We start from the raw sequence: 21,448 nt of genomic DNA on the forward strand, positions 1-21,448 counted from the left end.
GAGGTTAAACCACCTAAACCCACTTACTGCAGCTCTGTTGTGAGCGGAATAGTGTTTCGTTTTTTATTATGACATATCACATTTAGCATCAGACTATCATTCTATGAGAAAGAGCATGAATAATCACAAATATGTAATTGGTACATTAGCGTATGTGTGCATTTGGTCTGTAAGAAATGTTTTATTTATTTCCATTTTCAAATTAAGAGCCCTCCTGTCTCTTTTCTCTTGCTGCTATTTTCCATATTCCTGGTTGCCAGTGCCAGATCTGTTTTGGGAGGGTCTAAGCCTGTTGCAATTTTGAGCTGTAGCCAAACGTCCCAACTTGCAATGTCCATGCCTCCCACATTCTACAATAGACTGTGAAACAACACACAGTGCCGTCTAGTGACAGCAACACAAAATACAATGCAGTGGTGTCACTACAGCTGGAAACACAAATCAACCCAAAAACAGAAAAGAGCTATGCAGTATATGGTTTATTATCAAAGTTTAACCAAGGCATGCAGTATTACATTTTAATTAAAAGTCCTGGCTGTATCTATGTTTTCTGCTTTCAGTATCAGTGCTACACATCCATTTGGGAGTTGTTTAGACAGTTGCAGGCGACAGTAATATAGGCTACTGCTGGAGGAAGGAGGCCACAGAGGACTCTGAGCCCTCCAGCATGTTTGTGACTGGTTGAGCTTTACTCCAGTCTATGTGACATGTTTGAATCTGCTGATGCTGCTGTATATTTCATATCTACATTATGTGACCAGACCTACACATAACTACAACTCCCAAAGAGAGAAAATATATTTTCCTGTAGAAATACAGTATAAAGGCTAATAAACTTTCAGTTTCAAAAATGACTTTGGTAAAATGTAAAATCTTCATTGACAATGTGATTCTATGTGTACAGAGGAGTCCCAGTTTGCCTACTCCTTGTTGCTGGTCTCTTGTCCTTCAAAGATGGGGTACTTTGTTTCCACCTCAGCCCACGCCAAGGTGCCGTTAGCCAGATCTCGAACCATTCCTGGCAACCTAGTGACCTGCAATATAATTTTGTATATTAGAACAAAGGAAAACTGCAAGTATGATACTGTACACACCCTATATTTTATTAATTAAAGCTGCGGTTGTTGGATTGTTCTACCTCGGCCCTGATCTGCCTCATTGAGTCGCGGTCCCTCAGCGTGGCTGTGTGAGGCGTCTTGTTCACCGTGTCGAAGTCGACGGTGATGCCAAACGCCACCCCGATCTCATCAGACCGGGCATAACGCCTCCCGATGGATCCTGAAGAGTCGTCCACTTTGTGGGACACAACGTTTTTAGTCATTGCCTCAGCTTAAAGGAGAAAGAAGACAAAAATTAGTCATCAGTTTGAATAGATAAGCGTCAGAAATAGATTTAGAAACGCTTAAAGAAATAGTTTGACATTTTAAGAAATACATTTATTAGAGTGAGAGAAAAAGATCGACACCACTCTCATTAAATATTCGTTAAATATGAAGATACAGCTTGCAGCCAGTTAGCTTAGTTTAGCATAAAACACTGGATTCTCAGAAGTTACTGCCCCCGGCCAAGAAAGAGTCCGGAAATTAACCTTGCCCATAAACAACATGTTAATTAGTGAGCTTGAAAGGATGAGGTGCTGGTAGGCAGATTTTGTTACAGACAGAGCCCGGCTAGATTTGCTCTGCAAGTCAGTCTGGTCAACAGCCCATTCAAGCTCATTTCCAATTTTTCCAAATTGAGGCACCAATCACAACCGTTGAGGCGGGCTTTACACCAATCACAACCGTTGAGGCGGGCTTTACACGATGACGATAGCGCAGCGAGGCATTTGAGCGGCGTCCGTTGGTGACGCCCCTTTGGAAATGAGCTGCGAATGAACCTTGCCCAGACCCCCTCTCAGTTACAACTGAGAAGGGTCTGGTGTCAACCAGGCTACCCGACTAGCTCTTTTCCCCGGTTTCCAGGCTTTATGCTAAGCTAAGCTAACCATCCCCTGGCTCCAGCTTCATATTTAACAGACAAACATGAGAGTGGTGTCAGTGTTCTCATCTAACTCCTGATATGAAAGTTTTTTATGAGAGTATTTTCCAAAATGTTGAACTATTTCTTTAAACCTCATAATGCTGTATTGAAATCTGAAAGTTAGTGTCACACTCACATAACTGGTGGACAAATGGCATAAACTCCTGGTTTTGGCTCAAAGGAAGGATGGAACATTTGTATGGAGCTACAGTGGCAGGAAAGCTAAAATACTGGGGGGAAAAAAGTTATTTAAATTTAAAAAAAAAGAAGCATGTGATTCTCACTTAGATCTCATTCCTTGTTTTGAAGCATTATTACCGTCCTCTGTAAATCCCCCTGCCGGATTCGGAACGAGTGCTCGAAGATGGAGTACATGATTCTGCCGATGCCAAAGGACGGCTCGATTACATTGGGAACAATCTCCTCCACTGTGGGAAAAGAGAGACGGCTGTTTTCCCACATGAACGAACTCACTGTTCTGCTCTACGGCTCTGAAGGCAGGTTTAGTGTCGCCTCTTACCGTGCAGAGTTTTCTGGAACCTCTTCACACTGACCATGTCTTTGGCCAGTTTAAATGTCCTGCCATTTGTCTCGATGCTGAACTCCCTACAGACATAAACATCACCAGATTAACTTGATATATATATATATATATATATCTTTCTTCACTGCAAGCACAAATTACCCATTTTCATTGAGAAGTTTCTCCTGATCATTGATGTAGCAGTCGTCACATGCAGCTAGGTAATCCAGAACCAACTTGGCATCTTTCTTGTAGGCTGTTCCTATGGCTCCCTTATTGGGCTCAAACTGGACAACATTAACTACTTTGTGTGAAGAAGTTAAGGAGTAAAACAGAGGAATCCAGCTTGCAAGAAAAAATAACAAATCAAGGTCATAGATTGAAAAAGAAAACAAAGTGTAAGTGAACCGTGAGTTTCAAATATAAAATAAACTGAGTGATTAGCATGCAATCTACATGCTAAAATATACATTTTAAAGCATAGTACATATTCCAAAAAATGGTTATAATTAGATTTCAGTATGGCTGTAATGTGGTTGGACTGGGAGAATAGAAGGATATGGGTTCTTTCAGGGGCTTTTCAGCCACTAGAGGGACCTTGGTGGCTCTGGAGTGACACGAGAGATCATAGCAGGAGCGGTCAGCACATCCCACTATCTCAATCCAGCCCTGAGAGAGAGAAAAAAAATGCGTCTTGACTTACATGCACAAACTTCTCAGTCTATTCGTGCGAATAAAAGAGAAAAGATTTACATAGGAGGTCTTGGACTCTGCGTCCCAGCAGTCGCACGCATAGTGAGCCATCTCGTTCTCCATGTGCTGACGGAAGCGCACTTTATCTTTGGACAGCCCCACTTTAATAAGATAAAGGTAGATTCGTCCAATGAAGTAACCCAACACTGAATTGTTGATCACTCCCTGCAGCAGACACAAAGAAGAGTTAATGATTATAGTCCATCAAATACGATGTGATTGCAAAAAAACGATCCTGTTAATCTATTAATAAAGGTTAGCTGACAAATAACACATTATTTGTATGCCTATTATTATCACAATATTGGGTGATTTTTTTAATTAAGCTAATTAAAAGCTGACTGACAGATAGCTTATTAAAAAAAAAAAGATGCAATCACAGTTTCCCTGTCCAGCCTGTAACCGTAAATGATATACTCAATTATAAAATCACAATTTTGCAGAAGAAAGACATTTTTTATGGCACATACTGGAACAATACTGAATATATGGCAGTTTTAACGTTTTTTAAGTTTTAACGTCCTCGATATCTTGCAGTTTGATCTTGTATTTAATGGTTTATAATGTTAAATGAAGGTTGTTTAAATGTTTGTCAGGGACCATCAATAACAACGTCCACTTAAGTCCTGCAATGGTTTCAGCATTAAGAATAAACACACAGTATATAATAAGTCGATGAAAGGATTCCCACCTGTTCCACAGCGTCCCCCAGCCTCATGATATGTGCAGACTGGCCGCTGGTCTGAGCCTTGGAGGAGAACAACAGGATGTCCAGGTCGGCCACGTTGGAGAATTTCGGGTGGATCTTGTCATTTGGGTCCACAAAGTGCTCGATCTCAGCCATGGTGAACTCCCTGCAAGATGAGAAGATAACATCTCACTGTATTGTCATTATAATTTGCAGGTGAGTAATTAAGGAGCTTCTTACTACCTGACGCGAATGAGTCCAGAGCGAGGAGAGATCTCGTTCCTGAAGGAGTTTCCGATCTGAGCGGCACCAAAGGGAAGTTTTCCCTGGTTAAACTCCAGTAAGCGTTTGAAGTTGAGGAACATTCCCTGGGCTGTTTCAGGCCTCAGATAGCTGCAAAAGTTACACAATTATTTCACACAATTTTAATACACCAAACAACAGTTTTTCACTTGAGACAGATGATGTGTTTCACTGATCGGTACCCCGGCATGTTCCCCCCTGGACCAATGGAAGTCTTAAACATCAGGTTGAAGGAAATGGGAGGTGTGAGGTCATTTCCTGTGGAGGGTGACTTGACGTTGTACTTCACAAAGAGATTGGTCAGCTCTTGCTGGGTGTAGTTGTCCATCTGTAACAGAGAGCAAACCATTAGAGGGGTATTTTCCCAAACAGCAGATGCCAGTAAATCCAGCAACTTCAGACGTGTGTGTGTGTGTGTGTGTGTGTGTGTGTGTGTGTGTGTGTGTGTGTGTGTGTGTGTGTGTGTGTGTGTGTGTGTGTGTTGAAGATGTGTTTGTCATACACCCACCTGAGTGATTACGTCCTCCATCTCGGTCACCTTCTCTGCAGAGCATTTCTCGTCAGACAACATTTTTTTCAAGTGACCTGTGAGGAAAGAAAACGCTTCATTTAGCAGCTGTTTGGAGTTCAAACAAATGTTGGCTTCGAAAGAAATGGGTCCCAAGTTAATACACATTTTTAAGTACTCCATTTTTAATTATATTAGGTTACTGTGAAGCAGCTTGTTTTATTTATTTTTACAGGTCCAGATAGACAAAGGGAAGTATTAAGTAAGTGGAAAGTATTACAAATATTTACCAAGATTTTGGCATTAGAGGCCATGGAATCTTTAATTAATATTTATATTTTTTTGCAGGCAACAAGCTTCCTATTGCTTAATGGTGACCTTCTGGAGTCCATGTTAGTGTTGGTTATTTTCTTTGCATTTATGTTTGACTCAGCTATAAGTCTGACTGATCATTTTGTAAATTTAACAAAGTATAAAGCTAACAGAAACCCAAAATGTGACAAAACAATGCAGGCACCTTTAAGAAAAAATGACTGATGATCACTCTCAGTATATTACTATAGAACAGTTAAAGGTTGTAAAATAAATGTAAGAAATAAAACTATAATACAGCTTCCTTGAAAAGGGATTTCATCCCAACTTGTTTTTGTGCCTTTTTCATTGTAAGTATAAGTCACTCAGAATATTTATTATAATTTGAGTTTTTAAAATGTCTTTATTGCACAGACATGAATGAGATATTGTGTGAAAGCCCCAGATCAGCACTTTCAAATATTGTTTTCAGCTTGCCTCTACTACACAATGTCTGGCTTCTCTCTACCTACAACTGCCCTGAGGATATACAACCCAGAAAGAAGATGATCTTAGATGATCTTAAACATTCTGTTTAAAACCTGCTCTGCAGAGAATTCAAAAAGATGGAAAATATTACCAAAATCTAGTGGCAGATTGATTTTTATGATAAATGTTGACCATCTGAAATTCTAATTTATGACATGCAAGTTTCAGATGAATATGATTTTCACATTCACAGCTCAGCTAGAAATGATCTGCTTAGAGAAAGAGTCTGACCTAAAGGTCACCCTTCTCTTTAGGGATTAAATCTAACACCTTGTTAGCAATGCAAGGAAATAATAGAAAGCTTAGGGGAGGACTGGACTAGGTGGGGCTCATTTGAATCCTCTGAATGATGTAATGGTGGTCGGACAAAGTCACCTTTGAGGAGGTGATCAGCACGGTAGCACTCTCCGGTCTTGGCATCTTTCACCATGTAGTCAGCGAATTTATCCACATGCCCCGACGTCCTGAGAAGAGCACACAGACGCAACATCGTACTTTCACGACAAGACCAGTTGACATGATTCTGTTTGACAATGTTTTTGGAGTTTGTCGCCACATACTTGAGAACAGGCTCAGGGGTCAGCATGGTGCAGTCGATCTCCAGGATCTGCTCCTCCTGGATGAAGTGCTGCCTCCACACCTGCAGGATGTTGTTCTTCAGGGAACAGCCCACAGGGCCGAAATCATACAGGCCGCTCACACCTGAGAAACAAACACGGTATCAGTGATTTCATATTTTGGGTAATATCTTCCTGGAACTATGCATGCTTTGTTTGTTTTCAACTCTCCCTTCAAATGCTGCTAAGTGGTTTTATTTTCTCTTTTTATTTTACCTCCATATATGGCAAAAGCCTGATCGTAGAAGAATCTCCTCTTTAAGGTATCCTCCATCTTCACTCTGTCCACCGTGTCATCTTTGGGCTGCAAAGCTAGCTCCTGGAAGTGAGGGTTTAAAATAATAATAAGATTTTGTATTATTTTTAAATACCAGATTCACATGCAAGGTAAATAATCTATAACACAAATTTGTGGAACCAAAGTGTGTCAGGAAAAGATCTGACCTTTGCTTCAAGAATCTTCTTCCGGGCTTTCAGCTCTGCAACAGCTCTGTTCAGCTCCTGCTCGGTGGCGCCTTTTTCCTTCAACTGATGCAACAAGTCACCCTGCAGAAAAAAAGCATATCTTTTATCACACAAAACCTCAGAGAAAAACATTTGCATTGTAATTGTTTCATATTTGCATTTGTCCTTTCTGTAATAAAAACAAACTAATCTTTCATTCATACATGACCTTCATATAAAAAAGAAAAATAGACACTTGTAGTTTCTGCTTGTTTATTAAAATATATTTGTAATCAATTATACATCTGTTATAAAAAAAAAAAAAAAAAAAAAAAATAGGCCTACCTGCTTGAGGCAGTATCCAGCTATTTTAAGTTTCACTTTAGTTTTCAAGCCATGAGGCGTGAACAAAAATCCATGCTAGTAATGTCTTCTTTGTGTTTTTGCAGGTGTGTGAGCAGACAGAATATCTCACCTGTTCCCTCACAGCCTCCCTTAAAGGCGCCAGTACTTCTTCCATGTTGACACGTATATAAAGCTCTCCTCCTGCAGCCAGCTGTGGATCCGCTCCGGCTCTGGACTGTTTTCACTTTTCTCTTCAGGCTCCCTTCAAGCTGCCCAAGGAAACAAGGGGAGGCGCATGTTTCTGTACAGTCTGAGTGGTGAATTGTGTCGTCTGAAACAAGGGCTTTCTGTTGCATCATCCAGGAAGCTCAGAAAAAAATGCATATTCTGCCATATAGACTAAAGTAAGCAAATACCATCTGTCCAACCGTTCAATGCAGAGTGCACCTTTATTAACAGGCTATTACATGCATCCGGCATGGCCGAATTAACCCAATGAGTGGTCCCAGAGCACAGATCAGTTTCTGGGACCCTTTTTACACCCTGGTTCCTCCCACTACTTGTGCACACAACATACTACATTATGTCAGAGTTATATTATGCATAGAGACCCATTAATTTGGTTATTTAATAAATAAAATCATTTTGGTTTAAAATGCCCCAAAAATATATAAATAGGCTACGCCTGATATAGCCTACCTAGACAAACTTGCACATTTGCCCTTGCGGCCCTGAGCCAGTTGCCCACTTTGCCTATTGTCAGTCCAGTCTTGGCATACGTCAAAATTTCTACTTTTAGTCAGTGGGCTATCCTGCTGCATAGCGTCTTGTTCAAGTGCCAAGGGCTTCTTGTCGGGCTTCCCAGTAATGATGACCTATCTGGCGCCATCTAGTGGTCAAAACTAATCAACATTAAAGGGCTGCTGCTCGGTAATCTGAAACCTACTATCCTTAAATCTAAACCAACACTGAGAAAAAAAAGTGGATGTCACTTTCTATTGATATAAATCAACACTCAAGGTTTATCCAGAATGTAATAAAGGTTCCATTAAACATATTAATTCAATTCAATTCCTATAAATTCCTGTAAAATGTTTGTTGCAAATGTACTTAATATTAAAGGCATAGACGCTTGTATAATACGAAACATAATTGCAGCTATAGCTACCATATATACACAAAATGCTATATATCATGTTTTTAAATACATATAGGCCTATACTATATTATTTTATTTTTTTAAACCACAGGATTGTAAAAAGTATCACATTGAAATAAAGTAAATATTATAATTATACTGATTTTTAAAAATCTCCCACGCTATTCAACAGATCAAACGGATAACAGAATTATGAAACACGGGACGTGAAGGTAATCAGATAACAGATACACATTAGGTTTAAGTAGGCTATAAAGTACTCCATAATAAAACAAAGTATACTTTGTTTTATTATGGAGTACTTTTATTATGCAAAGGATTTGTCTTGTCAATCTTGCAGCATGGGTTGATGGATTTGTCCAAAATACATTACAATCACATTCTAACAGAAAGTAACACATCACCTACAGCTCAGTTAAGTTTCCTGTTACTTATAATCTGTATGCTCAAAACTCTAAGCGCACTTCCAACAGCAACAAACAAAAAACAAATGAAAAGTTAGGAATGATAAAATCAAAAACTGAGTCCCAGTGAAAACGATGAAATAAAGTAAAATGTCTGGCTCAGTGGAAATAATGAGCTACTGAATCAGAATTACAATAATCTACAATTTAATTGAATAATGTTTTTGACGAATCTGCTGATATGTCGCCAAGTGCCTGTGCCGGTCTTAGTGAAAGTGCTTGACCGGAGCGGAAGCTGCGTTTACTCCTTTCCAGAGATTTCATCATTCTCTTCTCGCATTACGGCGGTCCATGCTTCGTAGCGCAGCATCAGCACTGCTGAGGACCAGCACTGAGATTTCCGCCTTCTGTCCGGTGTCTACGGTCCGGTTTGCTAGGCAGTCGCTCCGCTACCCGCCCAAAAACAGGCCGTTTTCAACCTCGGACTGCTTGTGTAAAAAGAAAAAGAAAAGCCTGTGGCTGCAGCTGGCGGAAGGACAAACCATGGCCGGCAACATTGAAGATATTCTCGCTCCTTTGAGGCTTGCAGTCAAAGAACAGGTATCACTTGTTATCTCATACTATCTACTGAGGAGGACTAAATCGGTTTGTTCAGGATTATATATATTTGTATTGCCTCTGACTGGCTCACAGTCAGCATGCTAACCGGCTAACCTGACCGGCTGCTTACGAAGCTGTCAATGAAAGAGGACAGCCATTGCTAGCTAACCGCTAACGCTAACTGGCAGTCATGTCTGCGCCCTTTGCCACGTTTCAATGTGCTGCTGTTGCAGACATTTGTGAGCAGGGTGGGGTTAAGAGAAAAGGCGAACATAATGCTACTAAAAAAATAATAATAATCAAGCAATTGGCTGATTGCTTTGTAAACATGCCCAGGCTTGAAGTGTAGTTTTTCTGGATGCCAGTCTCAAGCCCACCTCTCTGTTTTTAGGGGGACCTTGTGCGCCAAATGAAACAGGATGGAGCTCCTGATGTGGATATCACTAAAGCTGTGGCTGAACTTAAAGCAAGGAAGAGAACTCTGGAGGCCAAGGTGAGTGCACTTTAACTGTGGATTTGAATCCAGTTAATTGAATCTGATTGGTGAATCAGAAACCTTAAACCTAAATTCACCGGCAAGCCTCAGAGAATTAGTTGTTTTTGTAAAAAAAATATAATAATAAAGACATGAGAAATACCCACTTGTCAGCTCTCCCTTTAATAGCAAGGCTGTGCTGCACTTTCATTAAGAGTGTGTTTTGCAACACTTTTGTTCCATTGTGTCAACCCACCATGTTGACAAGCAGGCTGGCAAATGGGTGCTGGCTCGAGATGCAGGTATTTGACATCATGGCCATTTGATTAAAGGATGTATTCGAATTGGATGTTAACCATCTGATATCAAACATGGAAAAAAAATATTCAAAAATGATATGTAACATAATAATCCAAGCCCAAATGTCCATTTACTACTAGTGCTCAGAGCTTTCAAGCACATCTCACAAGTCTTCGGAGACTTATAGAGTCATATAGTGAGAGAAACAAAGTGTCTCCTCTGTTCTTTCTGACCACGGTGGGAAATCTGGAGCAGTAAAAGTTAACTCTCTCCTTGATTTCATGTTATTTATGGAGAAGGAGAACCAGGAAATGAGTCGGGGGGAAATGCAACACTACCATGCCACGCCCACGGCAGTCGCTATGATGACCAGCCACGCTAAGGCGGTACTAAAATCTGCAATGGAAAGCGGACGCACAGTGCGTCGAGTTGAGGCGAGTAGAGGCGAGTCGAGCAGGTACCATGTAATGGAAAAACGCCATTAGAGAGGGTTACGATCACACCCTGCGTAAGAGTAAGACCACTTTGTATCAAGTGACCGATATTCTAAACATAAGTCATGTAATGATACCTGAGCCAGCTCTATTTGCTAAATGAAAACTATGAGATGCGGTTGAAAGCACCAACAGCAGTGTTATAGAAGATTGTTCTTAAAAGATCAATTATGACCTGTGTGAGTCTGTCCTCAAGTAGGGGCTCAGTGCTTTTGTTTTTTGCAGGTACAAATATGTTTCAACAATGTTTGGTAATTGTTTATGTATATCTATTGATGATCATGTTAGAAACTGCTGCCTGGTGGTTCCTACTTCCAGCTTCAAAGTGCTGAACTGTGGGTTTTCGTAAACAGGTTCATGTTGTTTCTGCATTTTTATGCATGGAAGCTGCCACTATAGCAGCCTTCCATACCCTGGTTGCAGATACATAGTTTGGAACAAATTAAACAATTCAATTTTTTTTATATAATTTTATTTATAGTATCAAATCATAACAAGAGTTATCTCGAGACACTTTACAGATAGAGTAGGTCTAGACCACACTCTATAATTTACAAAGCCCCAACAATTCCAGTAATTCCCTCAAGAGCAAGCAGTAGCTATAGCAACAGTGGTGAGGAAAAACTCCCTTTTAGGAAGAAACCTCAGCAGACCCAGACTCTTGGTAGGCGGTGTCTGGCGGTGCCGGTTGGGGGTGTGATGAACTGTGGCAAATAATAGTCATAATAAAGATGATGGAACAGTGACTACAATGGTAGTCATAGTAGTTCATGTCATAGTAGGGTACAGCAGGGCGTTACGGGGTGTAGTGTGGCACAGCAGAGCATGAGTGGACACAGCAGGACGCAGCCGGACACTGCGGGGAATCGCAGGGCGTAGCAGGGTGTAGTAGGTCCACAGCGACAGCTGCACCCAAGACCCAGGTCTTGGTGCCACCCTAATCCAAGGCAATGTTCTGGGCGAAGAAGAAACATAAGGACTCCGGGGAGTAAACTCCCCAGAGCTAGGTTAGTAACAAGCATTTCTGGGACAGGATGCACACAAAAGGAAACAAATGAAAAGAGAGATGAGAGAGCAGCTCATTGTGTCATAGAAAGGAAGGAACTTCCCTTCTAGAATTAATAGCATAACTAAGAGATGCAGGTTAAAGAGAGGTGCCGGATCGGGCTTGAACTCTGCCCTGCCGGATTGGGCTGTACTGGCCTGCCGCCCTCTATTCTAACTATATTATTGAATATGTGATAGGTAAATCTGATGACTATGAAGAGAAGCAAGGGTGCTGTGTCTGTAGCTATACACCCTGCCCCGCCGGGCTAGGCGTATGCTGCAACTCCTCACTCCCTAACTATAAGCTTTATCAAAGAGGAGGGTTTTCAGTTTATTCTTAAATGTGGTGACGGTGTCTGCCCCCCAAACCCAGATTGGGAGCTGGTTCCACAGGAGTGGAGCCTGGTAGCTGAAGGCTATCAAAACATTGGGCCTCATCCACCAATATCTTCCTAAGTTTTCTCTTAAATATGTTCTTAAGAAGGTTTCTAAGAAAAGTTTACGCCGGATTCATGACGTGTTCTTAAACAGCAGATTTGTTCGCACCTGTGTTCTTAGGATTGATGAATCCCATGTCTTCGTAACTGAAAGCGCGTGCCAGTTGTTCCTATTTAGCATAAGAAAACGCCCCAAAAATTCCCATATAAGGACATGACACTTCCTGTGCACCTCCTGGGAGACAGGTTGTCGGAGCTTGTCGGAGCCGCGGTGGAGGAAGTACTGAATCTCAGTACTTAAATAAAAGTACAAATAACCAGAGACATATTTACTTTAGTAAAAGTAGAAGGTGTCCACAACCACAAACAAGGCCTGGCTTTTAAGAAAGGTTCCTATCCTAACCATGAAACGGAAATGTGTTGTTAGAATCGGAATGCGGTTGGTTTTATTCATGGATGTATTTCATTTTCTTTAACCATGCAATTAAGCAAATAAAGTGTGTGAAGCAGTGCAAATGGTGAGATGTGAACAGGTCCAGCCAAATAAATAAGATATGAACGCGTCTTACACAGCCTGGCGGAGGAGTAAACAACGCTGTGGAGAGAAATAGATGGCAACTTTGATTTAAAAACGGGAATAATAAAAAAAAAAAAACGTTTTCATTTTCACTTTTACCGGGGCTGTATTACCGAGGGTCAGCGGCGCTGCGCCTGGGCTCTGCAGCACTGGAGCCGGCTTGGATCAGCGGTGCCCCATATATACAGTATCTATGGCAACCCATACAGTATCTACGGCAACAAAACTTCACTGGTGAGACAAACGTGTGACGGTCAGGAAGACGTTTTGGCAGGGGGAAACTGATCAGAAAATGTAACGGAACATTGTAGAAATGTAGTGGAGTAGAAAGTATAGATAATTGCTGCAAAATGTAACAAAGTAAAAGTCAAAAGTAGGCTATGCACTATTGAGTCTACTTAAGTAAAGTACAGATACGTGGATAATGTACTTAAGTACAGTTACGAAGAATTTGTACTTTGTTACATTCTACCACTGCATTTCGGCCCTATAAATAGCGATCAATCACCAAATAACGCAGGATTTAATCAGTTTAATTGCTGATGTAAATTGCAGTGTTAGTGTCTTTTTTGAATAATATGATTTTTTTATCAACAAATGATCAAAAATACTAGATACTATCATTGTAAACGACTGTAGAATTAAATAAAATGCAGTAAGCAATCATTTGGAGCAAATTGTCATCACTCAAATGTGCGTAAGAGTGCTTTCCAGTGTTCGTAGATTTTGTTCTTAGCTAAGAACAAATCCAAGTTAAGAAAACATTAGTGAATGCCAGAATATTCGTAAAAAAGTGCGTAAGAAGGGTTTAAGAACACATTTCTTTGTAAGAACGGTTGGTGAATGAGGCCCAATGTTTTTTGATAAAGTTTGTTTCCTTGTTTTTTCCTAGGACATTGTGGGCACATTTGCTGACTACATGGTGTCAAGAACGGTTTAAATGTAGTTCTCATTACAGGAACTGTCATTACAACCCAAAGATGACATTGTTGACAGAACCAAGATGGAGGATACCCTCAAGAGGCGATTCTTTTACGACCAGGCCTTTGCCATCTATGGAGGTAAGACTTGGAGAGTCTTAAGTTAAAGCTAATGTTAAGAACGTAAAGGTTTCGGTTTGCACGTAAATCGCCATACACATAGTCGTTAAGCATTCTGTTACCATGCAGTAATGCTCCTCAGGTGTGAGCGGCCTGTATGATTTCGGCCCTGTGGGCTGTGCCCTGAAGAACAACATCCTGCAGGCCTGGAGGCAACACTTCATCCAGGAGGAGCAGATCCTGGAGATCGACTGCACCATGCTGACCCCCGAGTCTGTCCTCAAGTATGTGTTCTTTTAATGCTTTCGTTTGCGGATGCAAATGTGTTTTGATGTGTAATTATGTGTATTACCTGTCATGTCTTCTATGGGTGTTAAACAGTATTTTGTCATTGCTTATGTATATTTAATTTAAACTGCCAAACAAAGTGCCTTGTGGTTCCTGTAGTCAGATACAAAGTTCTGAACTGTGGGTTTTTGTAAAGGGGCGCGATATTGATTCTGCGATTTTATGCATGGAAGCTGCCACTATAGCAGCCTTCCATAGCCCGGTTGCAGATACATTGATTGAATGGAATTAAACATTAATAACTTTTCTTTTAACACGTTTCAAGTCAGGTGTTTTGTTTGTCCCGTTATTTAGGACATCAGGACATGTGGACAAATTTGCTGACTACATGGTGAAGGATGTCAAGAATGGCGAATGCTTCAGGGCTGACCACCTCCTCAAAGGTAAGCCTTTTGTAAATCTCCCTGTGTGTCTGAGTATATTTAGAGACTTGGCTTCCACTGTAGTGCAAACTAAAGATTAGTCATCCTAAAAACAACCCCAGCAGAGGTCTTTGTAAGTATTCATGTGTATTATTCAGAGGGTGGGATGGAAGCGGTCCAAACTTGTGTTGTCAGTGGCTACTGCTGGTTGGCCAAGCTCTGAGTATCAGTGTTGTGCCTGAGGGAGAATGGAAGTGGCTGGACCAGCAGAAATCACACAGGACTTTCATAGCAATGCAAGCTGCTAGGATCACAGAGATTGCAGCTGTGCCAAAAATCCGGCAGGAAAAAAAATGAGATAGAATCATTTATACTATATTGATCCTGCAAGGGAAATTTCAATTTTTTCACTCTGTTGGAGAACATGTCAGTTGCTGCAAGACATGGAGGCTAATTGGCTCAGATGACATAATGAAACTTGAAAATATTATATAATAACAATATGTCGAGTCATGTTGTGTATTATCTGAGATATGTCAAGTGACGTTTTGACATCTCAAACCTACTCTTAACCGATGTGCATGTCTCCTACTGATTAGTTTTTAGCTCACTTTCACACTGTAGGTCAAATAAAATCATTTATTTTATTCATTTAAAAAAAAATCTGTCTGTTCAGTATTATCACGCATGTTTCTGAAAGCATTGTTTTCATGTTTTTGTGTCCTACAGCCCACCTCCAGAAGCTGATGTCTGATAAGAAGTGTACAGCAGAGAAGAAGGCGCAGATGGAAGAAGTCACCACTCAGGTCTGTGTGAATGGAGAGAAAATTCTCTTTTGAGGGATTATGTGGGAAATCTGTTTCCAGCAGGGTTTTTAATGATTTACTGTCTCAACTGTAATTTTAAGATGGACAACTACACCCAGCAAGAGCTGACCGATCTCTTTGTGAAGTACAACGTCAAGTCACCCACCACAGGAAATGACCTCACACCTCCCATCTCCTTCAACCTGATGTTCCAGACGTCCATCGGACCGGGGGGGAACATGCCGGGGTAAAACTAAACTTAATTCTGTGGAGAATTTTTTTCTTGATGTCACGTTTGTATCATTGTTGAGTGACTGATTTAATCTAAACTTGCAGCTATCTGAGGCCTGAAACTGCTCAGGGAATCTTCCTCAACTTCAAGCGTCTGTTGGAGTTTAACCAGGGAAAACTGCCCTTTGCTGCTGCTCAAATAGGAAACTCCTTCAGGAACGAGATCTCTCCTCGCTCTGGACTCATTCGTGTTAGGTGAGAGATCCACCGTGTTGCCTCATTGTTCACTAAATTATTTTGTGTCCGTACTCGTAGAGATGTGACACGTGACCTTAAACAGGAATGTAATTGCTCCACATTTTCATGCAGAGAGTTCACCATGGCTGAGATCGAGCACTTTGTGGATCCAAATGAGAAGGTCCACCCTAAATTCTCCAGCGTGGCCGACCTGGAAATCACGTTATACTCCTCCAAAGCTCAGACTAGTGGCCAGTCTGCACATATCATGAGGCTGGGGGACGCTGTGGAGCAGGTGGGAATCCATTTTATAAAAATATTATTATAAAGTTTTAGAGAGGTGTCTGTGTATTCAGCAGGTATTTACACAGGAAACTCAGTAACATAAGCTCAGAAAGTTGCTTCTTAGCGCTTACTGTGCTTTTGTGCCCAGAAAATTGCTTCAATCAAGACTTTTAAATACTGAAATCCCAGATGAAATATGATCTAGTATAATATTGATACATATTGCTCAGCTGTAGTTTTATAACACTGAATGTAACCCTGTAATAAATGTGATCTACAAAAGGGGCTCTAGGCAAATAAAAGTTTTGACTAAAACAATTATAACTCAAGATCCATTTATTAGACATTAAGTGGACCTTGAGTTAAGTTTAGTTTTTGTCAACTACTCTTTTAAAGGACAAGAATGAACTTTCACACTCATTGATTCTTCTGTCTCATTTAAAGGGAGTGATCAATAACTCCGTCCTGGGATATTTCATCGGGAGGATCTACCTCTACCTTACTAAAGTTGGTATCGCCAAAGACAAGCTGCGTTTCCGACAGCACATGGACAACGAGATGGCTCACTACGCCTGTGACTGCTGGGACGCCGAGGCCAAAACTTCCTACGTACGTTCCATTGCAGTGTTTTCTTATAGCTCATCAGGGAGTCCGCATACTTTTGCTCAAAGTAAATGTATGTCTGTTGCAGGGCTGGATCGAAATTGTGGGATGTGCTGACCGGTCTTGCTTTGATCTGCAATGCCATGCACGAGCTACAAAGGTCCCTTTGGTTGCTGAAAAGCCCCTAAAAGAACCCATATCCTTAAACTGTCACAGCTCTTAAGACTGCAAAAGAAAAGCCTTGTACCATCAAACATTTTAAGCACTCAGATGCCTTGTTATCCTCCTTAACTTCTCCACACAAAGTTGTAAATGTCGTCCAGTTCGAGCCCAACAAAGGAGCCATTGGGAAGGCGTATAAGAAGGATGCTAAAATAGCCATGGAGTATCTGTCTGTGTGTGACGAGTGCTTCATTACAGAACAGGAGCAGCTGCTCAATGAGTCTGGGTGAGTGCTATTCTCCACAGTCATGCAGTAGGTATGGGTCCCTGATAAAATGTTGTGGTTTTGTCATTTCAGCACACTCAGTGTGTTATTTTTTACTCCACAGAGAATTCACCATCGAGTCAGAAGGCAAGTCTTTCAAACTCACAAAGGACATGGTCAGTGTGAAGCGATTCCAGAAGACTCTGCATGGTGAGATTTATTCATTTTTATGTTTAGTTTTATATGTATTTCTTGTGTTTTGTCTTTTAACGTCTTTGTAAAATAGATCCTATCGTATGAAAGTTTTTGTCGGGATACTTGGAGTGACAGTTTCTCTAACTCACATCTTCGGTCTGTCTTGGTTTTCCACAGTGGAAGAAGTTGTTCCCAATGTAATCGAGCCCTCCTTTGGCATCGGTAGGATCATGTACACAATCTTTGAGCACACATTCCATGTAAGAGAAGGTGATGAACAAAGAACGGTAAGTCGGTAATCTGGATCAACAACATGGACGATGTTATCTATGAAATAATACATTTTTTTCTGTTTCTTAATGCCATCTAGTGTTGTTGAATGTGCAGTCACGTAGTGTGTTGTCCTGTGTTCTTACTGTTTATTTACATCCTTACTATCCATTCTTACCTTGCAATATGTAATAGCTAATCAATGACAGATTTTAGATTTAAACAGTTTTCTCAAGCAAGTTGGCAGATTAGACATTAGGTTCTTATTTAACACTTAATACATGTCACATAGCAGCAGCTATTTGATTTTCATTTAAGAGCTTGTTTTCTTCATTACTGCAACTTCTGTTTCCTCCAGTACTTTAGCTTCCCTGCTACTGTAGCTCCATACAAATGTTCCGTCCTGCCTTTGAGTCAAAACCAGGATTTCATGCCCTTCGTGAAGGAATTATGTAAGTGACATAATGATAAGATATATGTTCTATTTCTGTCTGTGAGGAGGGATGTGCTGTTGCTGCTGTCTTGGTTAACTTTTTTTTTTCTCTCTCTCTTTTTCCCTGTTAGCTGAGGCAATGACCAAAAACGGTGTGTCTTTCAAAGTGGACGATTCTGCAGGATCCATCGGCAGACGCTACGCCAGGACGGACGAGATCGGAGTGGCGTTTGGCATCACCATTGACTTCGACACAGTGAACAAGACGCCTCACACAGCCACGCTGAGAGACCGCGACTCAATGAGGCAGATCAGGGCCGAGGTACAGTACAAATCCTCTTGTTTAGGTTCAACTGATACTTTTTGCATTAGATACTCTTTATATTCTCTACTCTTTATATTTATAGATACATTTTTACTATGGACTGTCACTTTTGCACGTGTACAGGGTGCTCTGCATTAAGTGGGATGAAATAATTAAACCAGGAAACTGTTAGATGCTTTAGCCACTCTCCACCTTAAGCCGGAACAATCTATCACCATGGATACTGATAAACACAATCCTCACTCAGCTGTGGGCTTAATTACAGTGTTGCTTCTCTGTAAATGCAAAACATTGACCATGTGATATAAGATGGCTCTTTTTTTCTAGTTGATGTGTGTAAAAACTGTATATAGCTACAGGACAAGTGAATGTAGCAACGGTTTACTCTGTGTGCACATGATCTTTCCTCCATCTCCATGACGCATTTAAGCCGTTTTTTTCAACAGTCCGTTTCTCGCACATCTGATGGCACAGACTTAATCTTAAATCCATACAGCTGTCTACACAGGCCACACAACTGCTCACATTTCTCTCAGGCTTTATGCACATAACCAACACCTGAAGCATCTTTTTAGGTTTCAGATTTTTTTCCATTTTGTTACGTGGCTACAGTGATTGTGTATTGGGATCTCAACAAAAACAAACTGCAGCAATGTGGCTGCTGGCGGGATTTCTTTCACTATACATCATGTGTACTGCCCAGTGACTTTTTTTCTACTACACAATGTAGCCGTGTTTGTTGCCTCAGGTGTGGACTTTCTTTGTGTATTTATTACCTCTCCTTACATGATAATTCAGCTTGTTTGTACATTTCCCATCTTGACTGTAATTCTGTTGAAAATGAGAAGCATTCCCTTGTAAGGAGCTTGTCACTACTTCAAGAGTTCATTAAACACAGCAGTATTTCAGATGTACTTAGACACACAATTTAACACAATCAAGTCAAGTAATCTTTTCTCTCCTCAGGTCAGCGAGTTGCCTGTGATTATTCGGGATTTGGCCAACGGCAGATTGACCTGGGCAGAAGTGGAGAGCAAGTACCCCATCTTTGAAGGACAGGAGACCAGCAAGAAGGACACAGTTGAAGAGTAGAGCTCACTTGCCTGCCAATCGTTACATAAAAATCCACAGACTTGTTGCATATGCATCAACAGGAAGAATATTGCAACTGTATTGTGATAAGCTATAGTGGTGCACCGAGCCCTCCTTGTGTTCTACGCCACTACTATCACTAAAATGTCATGTATTCATCATATCTAACAATTGTGGAAAGCTTGCACAGGACTGTTGTTTCCCCAATGAGCAACATTTCAACCATGTATGACCATGTCAATATGTTTTAAAAGGGAGAAAATGTAATCAGGTTGTTGTAAGTGGAAGGAGGCTTCCACCATTCAATTTTTCAAGCAAATTGGATTGAGATATTTAACAATTTCAATAAAAACAAACCAGCACTCACTGGATACCTGCATACAACTGTAATGTTTTCTATCCAGTTAAAGCTTCACAGACTCTGTGTCATGAAGACACTTATGTCCAGATGTCCACGTCACAGTGATCATCCACGTCACAGTGATCATTACTATAATGAGTATCAAGTCACAAACCGCTCAGGTGAAAGATGGAACTAAATGAGATAGGATTAGGGGCTTTCAAAAAATGAAAGATTGTTATGTGGTTTTGGGCATGAATTGTATATTAAACTAATTATTAAAAGGCAAACTGGAGTTTAAGCCTCAACTGTTAATTTGACTGTAAGGTTTGGGAAACCGTAAACAGTTATATAAAAAAAACACTATCCGACCATGATGTTTCAGCTTGTGGCCTGCATCATGGTCATAATAATAGTTGCTATTAATACTCCCATGTTTTGCTGCCTTTTGACATGTTTTACCTTCTCCGTGCACCTTGCAAGCAGGTGAAGTGCCAAAAACAACCTCTACTTCTGCCCTTCAGTGTTTCAAATAATACATATCTACTAATATGCTGTATTTGAACGGTCATTGATCTGAAGTTAAAATTTCTTTTTGAAAGCAGCACCTGCTCAGAAAACTATAGTAGCCATCCCGTAGTTCATCTTCTTCCAAACATTCCTTTATTAAGTAGTTTGTCCAACACTGGTGATAATAATATAGGATTTAATAAAGAATGAGCTGCAATTTGTTCAGATCTTCTTTGTTCCTCCTGAGTCTTGTGATGGTGGAATTAAGGAGAACACAAGAGAGCAGGAACACAGATTTAATACAAACCTCACGTAAACCCTCAGATATTGTGAATCCTCAATAATAATCTATCCTGTGATATCTGCTCTGGCTGACTCCTCCACCAGAATTGCCTCTTTGTAAAAACAAGGAGTCGATCATTCCTCCCACGAGATACATCCCAGACGCTTCACATATCCCCAGGGCTCCAATCTCATCATCTCCGCCTTATTAGAACCGGTCCTGATTTTACAGAGGAATGGCAAGATGTGACCTAAACAGTTTCAATCATTTTAATACCCCGCATTGATAAAAAAGATTTCCTGACATTTGATTGATGGTCTTTTCAGGCGAGTCTGTTAGAGTCTGTGTGCTGTGTGACAGTAAACAGCCTTCAGTTTAAGTGGTTATGCTGGATCGTTGCCGGTTTCACTCGTTATATGTAAAATTCCATTGATCCAATAGGCCTTTTTTCACAGCAGACATGTAATATATATAGATTTTAATATTTCCTTAAATTTGCCAAGTACACATACAAGGAATGTATCCTCTGCATTTATCCCATCCTAACCAGTTAGGAACAGTGAGCAGCCATAATCTGGCGCCTTGTGCCTAGTATGCATGTCTATGTCATGGCAAACACGCAGCAGTGCTAACCACTGAGCCACCATGCAGACATTTTTGACTTGTCAGGTAGGAAAAGCACTGGTGTAACTTATAACATTAACAATGGCTCTGCTCTAGTCAAGTGTCCCAGTCAGTGAGTCAGCATGCACAATAGCAGGACCCTAAAACTGTAGCAGCTAAATGGAATTCAGCCATCATTCATTTTTATTATTTACAACTGTGTCTTTCCTACTGTGACATATCCAAACTCTTATTAATTGTAAAGTAAAGGTGCTTGGATTCAGAATTTTCTTTGCTTTAGTTCTTTAAAAAAAACAGCCACCGTTTGAGGAAGCATTGCACACATTATGGTTTTGTGTAGTCCATTTACATCTAGATCAAGAGTTAGAGCAATCATATGGAAAATAAAAAAATCAAAAAGGTTAAATCAGTACCAGCAGGAGAAGCATCAATCAAATAAAAAAGTAACTGCTAGTCTTCTTCTCTTTTAATGTCGAACATAAAATGCCTCTACTGTTAGAT

General features: G+C 40.6%; 2 protein-coding genes and 2 non-coding genes across 5 annotated transcripts; 3 read left to right on the top strand and 1 right to left on the bottom strand.

Moving 5' to 3' along the window:
* Positions 1 to 461: 461 nt before the first annotated feature.
* On the bottom strand, positions 462 to 7,867 carry LOC114549065 (glycine--tRNA ligase). 2 transcript variants are annotated; one of them, XM_028569208.1, is made up of 18 exons: positions 7,743 to 7,867; positions 7,174 to 7,312; positions 6,699 to 6,800; positions 6,471 to 6,573; positions 6,198 to 6,339; positions 6,013 to 6,101; positions 4,798 to 4,874; positions 4,472 to 4,617; positions 4,230 to 4,379; positions 3,990 to 4,152; positions 3,299 to 3,463; positions 3,107 to 3,214; positions 2,708 to 2,853; positions 2,543 to 2,628; positions 2,341 to 2,450; positions 2,159 to 2,252; positions 1,139 to 1,329; positions 462 to 1,034 (listed from the first exon to the last, which is right to left on the bottom strand). In XM_028569208.1, the coding sequence occupies exons 2-18, from the start codon at positions 7,216 to 7,218 to the stop codon at positions 921 to 923; spliced, it is 2,031 nt and encodes a 676-aa protein (XP_028425009.1). In that variant the 5' UTR covers positions 7,219 to 7,312; positions 7,743 to 7,867; the 3' UTR covers positions 462 to 920. The 2 variants fall into 2 exon arrangements, with proteins under 2 accessions (XP_028425009.1, XP_028425008.1); XM_028569207.1 differs by lacking the exon at positions 7,743 to 7,867 and having other exon boundaries at positions 7,174 to 7,521.
* A 1,031-nt stretch (positions 7,868 to 8,898) lies between these two features.
* LOC114549435 (glycine--tRNA ligase) lies at positions 8,899 to 19,569 on the top strand. The gene is made up of 17 exons (XM_028569740.1): positions 8,899 to 9,206; positions 9,598 to 9,699; positions 13,495 to 13,597; positions 13,719 to 13,860; positions 14,219 to 14,307; positions 15,016 to 15,092; positions 15,194 to 15,339; positions 15,429 to 15,578; positions 15,693 to 15,855; positions 16,290 to 16,454; positions 16,537 to 16,644; positions 16,751 to 16,896; positions 17,000 to 17,085; positions 17,248 to 17,357; positions 17,699 to 17,792; positions 17,905 to 18,095; positions 19,065 to 19,569. The coding sequence occupies exons 1-17, from the start codon at positions 8,958 to 8,960 to the stop codon at positions 19,188 to 19,190; spliced, it is 2,247 nt and encodes a 748-aa protein (XP_028425541.1). The 5' UTR covers positions 8,899 to 8,957; the 3' UTR covers positions 19,191 to 19,569.
* Positions 10,772 to 10,906, top strand: LOC114549661 (small nucleolar RNA SNORA84). The gene has a single exon (XR_003691578.1). It is a non-coding gene; the product is annotated as a small nucleolar RNA SNORA84 (small nucleolar RNA).
* Positions 14,006 to 14,141, top strand: LOC114549660 (small nucleolar RNA SNORA84). The gene has a single exon (XR_003691577.1). It is a non-coding gene; the product is annotated as a small nucleolar RNA SNORA84 (small nucleolar RNA).
* Positions 19,570 to 21,448: the final 1,879 nt, after the last annotated feature.

This window comes from Perca flavescens, chromosome 22, assembly GCF_004354835.1.
Source record: "Perca flavescens isolate YP-PL-M2 chromosome 22, PFLA_1.0, whole genome shotgun sequence".
Lineage (NCBI taxonomy): Eukaryota > Metazoa > Chordata > Actinopteri > Perciformes > Percidae > Perca > Perca flavescens.